This window comes from Macrobrachium nipponense, chromosome 32, assembly GCF_015104395.2.
Source record: "Macrobrachium nipponense isolate FS-2020 chromosome 32, ASM1510439v2, whole genome shotgun sequence".
Lineage (NCBI taxonomy): Eukaryota > Metazoa > Arthropoda > Malacostraca > Decapoda > Palaemonidae > Macrobrachium > Macrobrachium nipponense.
The window spans coordinates 60,322,039-60,328,759 of NC_061094.1; the positions used below are offsets into that span (position 1 = coordinate 60,322,039).

The following is a 6,721-nucleotide window of genomic DNA, read 5'->3' on the forward strand; positions in this document are numbered from 1 at the left end:
CATGAAAATATATGGAAATACAGTTATTAGTGCATATTTCTCGGTGAAAAATACCACAAATAGGTGAATTTTTTCCAAATAATGTGTATATGTTTCTTAGAGAAATCTGTGAATTGGTGCCATATAGTATGGTATTTTTATGTGCTGCATGTAAGATATCATTGTGGCATATTCATGGAATGGATGAATTTTGTGTGTAAATTAATTGGTACGTATAAGTGGGAAGAATTCGTCTGCTGTATACTCAGAATGGTACTTGTGTGATGGCTGCTAGATATCTTGTATAGGGTGTTTGTTGTTGCTTGTCAGAGGGACTTTGTAATTTTTTTCAGGATCGCTTAACATAAATACTGTATTTGGTTTTCCTTAAGGGCTCATATTTTTTAGATCATAGAATTGTAATAGAGGACAAGTACGTATGTGTATGTACATAACCTGGGCAAAGACCCTCTGTGCAAGTTGAGGAACATTTGCTTTTAAAAGGACAGTTACTTGTCAAGTCAACCTTTTTTCAGTTTTCTCAACTGTTTGTGTCACTTTTTTTGTTTTCTGTTTTCAGTGAAGTGGATTGGTGTTGGAAAAGCAAGAGCTTCGATGATAACGGTGTTTTAGTTACTGGCGCTAAGATGATGGAGAATTGTACGTAATCATCTGTTTGGAAGGTTCAAGGGTATGAAAGATGCTAGTTACAGAGTTCACATATCGTTGGGATGATAAATTTGTTGATCATAGTTTCCCTGTATATTTAAATTTATGTTATGTTGCTGAGAGGAAATTGTTTCATTGATTCTGGCAGCACTTCTAGTATTTAATATAACCTAGGACTTAACCAATTGTTTGTAGTACAGTATGTTATGAAGGTAAGAAATGCATTTTTGCATGATGCTCTCATGAGTATATGTTCATTTTTACTTCTTTTTTATGTTTATTTCAAGCCGACATTTTTAGCTTAAGCTGTGTTTTCAAGTAGATGATTCTCACGTTCATAATGTAATACTTTCATCAGTGAATCTTTCCTAACTGATTTTGGTTAAATATAATTATTTTTAATGTGTAACCTTTTGGGGGATTTTGATTTATGTCAGTATATTATTATCTTGTTTATAAATTTAGTAACTGTGTCACTTGGTGAATGGTGCTGTGTACCTCATGCATTTTTTCCTATAGTAAGACGACCGCTGGATTTATCAGCCTAGTGAAGCAACCTTTTTTATTTTGTACAAAGGATTTCACTTCATGCTAAACTGAAAACACTCGGAACAGAACATGGTTTTGGCGTTTATATTAGATATATGTTTTTTGGAACTTTATACAGAATATGGTTTTAATATATCCCATATATATATTACGTTTTTAGTGGTCCTCTTAACACAGTTTTGATGTGCATCCTAATACTCCGCAAGAAAAATTACTTAGTGCATTTGTTGATTATGTAACCTAGCCGGAAGAATACTGTTCAGTGGTCACATAGTAAGAGAAATGAAAATTTTAGTATTTAAAATTCTATTCCTTGTTAAATATAAATGAGATATTTAAAAATTGTTTTTTCCCTCCAAAGGTTCAAGTGTTTTTCAGTTTTTATTTTCTTTCCATCTGTTGGCCACACACAGCCCCCAGTGATTTCTTGAACCTTATATTAGTTAAAAACAAGAGTGTTTGTAATAAGGTGTTGGATTAAAATTAACACTTTTCAGTGCCTCAGGACTATGGTAAATAAAAGTGGGTGGACACTGGCAACAAATTTAGGAAATCTGTTAAATTGGAGTTTTAATCACGTGATATTGCATTGTTAATTTTATAATGTTTCTTTGTAAAGGTACTTTATTTTTTTCTGAATATTTTTAGTTCATAAAAACATTTCTTTCTTGAATCTTGACCAGTGCCTCAATTTTGAAGAACCTACTGACACTTCAAAAGAATCTTTCCTTGACTGAAGTTATTTCTAAAACCATGTTGCTTACATTCTGGATTTAGGTATGTGCAGTGCTGTTGTCCTTTTAATTGAAGCATTTCTCCAGGAGTTACATTGATTTTGCTGGTATTTTTTTTTTTGAGAGGTCCTTAAAACTTTAAAAGGCAAATCCCTCATAAGTCAAAACCAATTTTTAGGGGCCTTGTAACCAATCACTCCTAGGTTTTTGTAAGAATCCATTATAACATGCCAAGCTGGAACCGAGGGCAGCATTTTGGCAAGCTTTAGTGCATACTGTGCCTGATCCAGGCTTTTTGTGACAGTGAAAGGAAAAGAATGGTATTTTTAGTATTGAATTTACAGTGGTGTCTGTTAACACCAAGGAAAATATTGAATTTGTGTGGTTTAAATACTTAATAGTATTGCAAACATATTTTTACAGTGAACATAAGGTATTTTTACAGCAAACATTCAGAACATTAAATTTAAACTAGGAAATTTTAAAACCGTTTTTCATGTTAGTAGACACTTTCCTGCTCTTGGGATTTTTGACAGTAGTATTTCCTAACAAGCATTCCTTGTCCAAAAAGAGCTGTTGTCAAAAATTTCATCATCCATTGGTAGTTGAAAAAGCCTTGACCCACAAAACTCCCCAGTGTAGTTCTTAGTCAGAAATAATACTTGTAAGAGCACTGAAGTGTTTTGCTTTCATAATTGAAGCAGGTGCTAAGATGAATGTTTTCAAAGTATCGTGTCCTATTTTGCTGAGGGTTATCTTTTTCACGGCATTTCTTGTATCGAACCGTGTTTTCTCAGTATTGTATGTATAAAGCCCTTCACTGGGTATGGATGTAATTGTTTTTTTATACTCTTTTTATGGTTTAAATTGAGGGTAAGGCATAAAAAGATTATGGAAAGTTGATCTTATGGTTAAAGAAAATTCTATTTCTTTTTTAATGTGCCTTGACTATATGTGGACTTTTGTTGCAGCCTGAATCTTTATTTGCATTTTGAATATATCATACAACACATTGCATGAAAGTACACCTTGTGCGTTTGTTGTAAAAAATGACGCACACCCTAGAATATTTTAAGCGTCATACTGTTAAATGGAAGATGTATGTTAAAAAGGTCGATAGTGATGGCCCTAAACCTTCCACTGGTTTTGTGTATGCTGCTGTGTTTCCTCTTAGATAAACTTCATCAGTTTTCATTACCCAATATTCCTTGTTTTACTACAGCAGAATTGTCCCAAGACTGTATCTACTGCTAAGATTAATGAGAGTATACATCTGTAAAGGTCTGTCATTTTCAGGTATTCTGGAAAATTCTTGTAAATGGCCGCAAAATTTCCCTTGGCCAGCTGATCAGAATCCACTACTTTACTTTATCTGTAAAATATATGAAGCTGTTAGAAATGCTAAGCTGTTCTGGATCCTGACAAGGTCAGAATCAATATTCCTAGTAATAATTGTGGCATTGTTAAAGTCCACAGTATAAAGCAAATGGGAAGGTTAATTGAATGAACAAGTCAGTCATAATGCAATAGGGATGTCAGCCATTAATTATAAATCTTGTAATATCCATCTGAGAATGAGATACATTTACTTATTAGGTATCCTTCTAGGCTCATTGCTTGTCTGTAGAAAATGTAATACAGTAGCTAGAAAACATAACCCGTGTAAAAGGATCAATTTCAATCTGCAGTGAATGATAAGTCTTGGTCACAAATCTCACATTAGGGAATGTTGTCAGACTCTTTATTATCATTTTATGCAGTTATCAAAAATTTCAAGTTTTAAGAGGTGAGACTTTCAGCTTCAAGACATTGGAAACCTCATGAGTAACCCTGATTTATGAAAAATGCGTACGTTACTATTGCTAATCATGAATAACCCTGATTTATGAAAATGCATACATGTTACCAATTGTTAATCTCACTTCTGTTGAACAGAGATGGCTTCAGAATGACCACATAGCTTCTCACCTAAGTAACCTGAGGAAGGTATTGTATGTTGCTTAAAGCAAAATTAAGTGCAAACCTCTTAGTTTTATCAGGGGTGACTCTGAGTACTTATAAAGAGATAAATGCTCTAGCATGCTGAGATATTGGTGAGTGACACTCAAGAAGTTTTCCTGTTGTGAGTTGGAAAATACTGTGTCAACTAAATGAATTACATACTCATGATTTCATGTCTTCTTAAGCACCCAACTACACTGCCTTTTTGGATGGTAAACGATGTACATGAAGTAAAAGGTTTGAATTTTAGGTCATGAAAGGAATTGTTCATGTACTTCCACCTTGGGTGAGGAAAAACGGAATTAAGAATGGAAATATTTGCATTTAGACTTGAAGAAATGTAGTTTAGAAGAAACGGATTGGATTAGTTATACTCATAATTAATGACATCATAATTAATGACATTTTTGGCCCTCATGTTTTTTTTTTTTTTTTTCCTCCAATATTCAGACTTAGCCTTTTCAGTTCATTTGAAAACATTTCACAGATTTTGATGGATACTGTCATTGGTAGCAGATAAGCAGTTACTGTATTTCCCATCATCAAAGTTTTTTTTTAAGTTTGTCTCGGAAATTTACAGTGTATCTTAAGAGGCTGAATGTTACATTTTTCAACCTAACTCTAGAGGAAGATCATGTTGTTAATCAGTAATCAGAACTCCTTTATATGACATATGAAAGAATTTTCTAAATTATAATTAATTAAATAAAGAATAAAAGTATAAATAATTAAAACAAATACTCATAGCTACAAAGATTCACTCATATCAGTAGAAGAGTAGACGAAGAAGTAATGTAAACGATGTAAATCAATATTACTGGTATGCAGTACGTGCTATCATAATCTTACATTACTGCACCATCTGTAGCCCCATCCGTTTACCTGTACCGAGATGTGTTGGCTGAGAAAATCTCTGGTGAAATGTGGATCGGCGGTTCGTATCTTATGTTACTTGTTGGTCTGCTAGTTTTTCAGGTCACTTTTATGTCAGCTTCAGAAAAGTTTATAACATGTTAAAATGAATAAAAAGAAAACTACTCATTTTAAAATAAAGTTTTGCTGGTCAAAATTGGGTTGGGTCTTCACAGTCAAAAGCGTCTTCGACACCAGAAAATGCAGTACGAAAATGCTTTCTTTAGCACAAACTCCCTTTTTTACTTATATTCTATAATTGTTTGTATATAGAATATGAAAGAGAATTTAATTGACATTCAGCATTTCTTTACTTGTCTTTTTTTAAATTTGTGAAGAGCATGTAGTGATGATGATGTAGGCTGTAAGTGTAAATACTTTATTTATTCCATTATTCAAGGAAGTTTCTAAATATTGCTTAGTATGTAAAGTCTAGAATGTATCTCATACTTTTTTGCTGGATATCTTATCTGTTTATTTACGTGGACTAGACTAAGATTCTAATGTTGTCAGAGAATTCCCTTAATATCACTTTCATATTCATTTGTAAAGGTATACATTGCATTTAAAATGATTTATGTAAGGGTGCAGTGTCAGATGCTTGTATGCAAGATACTCTAATTATAGTTCTAGTGATGGTGATGTACAGTAGTTTGCTGAATAGTGTATGCATGAATCCGGACTGAATTCATCTTTGTTAGTTCATTCCATCATTTTGATGTGAATACATGCTGTCAGATGGCTAATAATGTAGAGTACCACCAAATGATGCTACCAATACTTTCCATTGTATGGGTAAATGTATGTGCCATTTTTGTTCTTAGTTTTATGTTTTTAAGTAACCTCACATCTGTAAACTAGTTTGTTTAGTACATAGTATCTTACATGCACATTGCCAGGTTACCAGGTTATATCCTTTGAACCTTGACATTTTTGCAGGTTAATCGATGTAAAGGATGAATACAGTGGTAAAATAAGGCAGCTGGCAGTAGATTCCATGAACCAGTCTATCTCATTCAGTTAGAAATGTGATAAATAAAGTAACGTCCATGGTAGTCTTACATTGTATTGCAATAGACATAACTACTTTGCACCCAATAACTTTTGTATTGACAGAACTTAATTACAGCAAATCCTATTGTCAGGCATACTTAGTATACTGACTGTTGCACCTTGAAAATACAACAGGACAAAATTGTTTGAGATATAAATAGGAGGATATTAAGTATAGAGGTTTGGATTTCATATTAACTAAATTTGCAGAAATGGATATTTTATATTATCAACCCCATGTTTATTATGGGGACTTAGGAATATGAAGTGCACAAAGTTGTTTTTTCCTAGTGCCTTTTTTTATATACATTTTGTAAGATGAAGACTTTTCAGCCGTGCAATATTTTAATTTTTTCTCCCTTTAAAAAAAAAGGGCTTTGAGGGTAGGGAAGTTAACCTGTTTTCAGCTAGGGTTGTGTATTCATTCAGCTGAGATAGCATGCCCTATTGACAGTTTTTACCCTTTTTTGCATGTATAAAGTACTTTTTAATTCTGGAACTGCCTTCTGTATCTGTAGTAAACTTCTCACATTATAATGTGAAACCTATACAGGATTTTCTGTGTATTTTTTTTTTTTTTTTTTTTGATGAAAAAGAAATTTAGTTCTCTATACACTTTTTCAATTTTAGTAATATTATCACAGTAGTACACTTGATTAGAAAGAGTGAATTGTAAAATCTCTTGAGCTTTTTGTATCAAGAGATTGCATTAACTTTTTTTTTAGGCATTTATGTTTGGACTTAGTGATAATCTCCCTACTTAATATTAGCCTGCTATTTGTTCATAGATATATAGCACCAGTAATACTTTCTGTAACTCAATT

The 6,721-nt window shown here is 32.7% G+C and overlaps 1 protein-coding gene across 1 annotated transcript in view; it reads left to right on the forward strand.

Moving 5' to 3' along the window:
- Positions 1 to 6,481, forward strand: part of LOC135207530 (adenylosuccinate synthetase isozyme 1 A-like) — a 35,678-nt gene extending 29,197 nt beyond the window's left edge. The window contains exon 10 of the mRNA XM_064239350.1: positions 560 to 6,481. Within this exon, the coding sequence (XP_064095420.1) occupies positions 560 to 612 (53 nt within the window). The 3' untranslated portion in view covers positions 613 to 6,481. The remainder of the gene's footprint in view (positions 1 to 559) is intronic.
- The last annotated feature ends 240 nt before the right edge of the window (positions 6,482 to 6,721 follow it).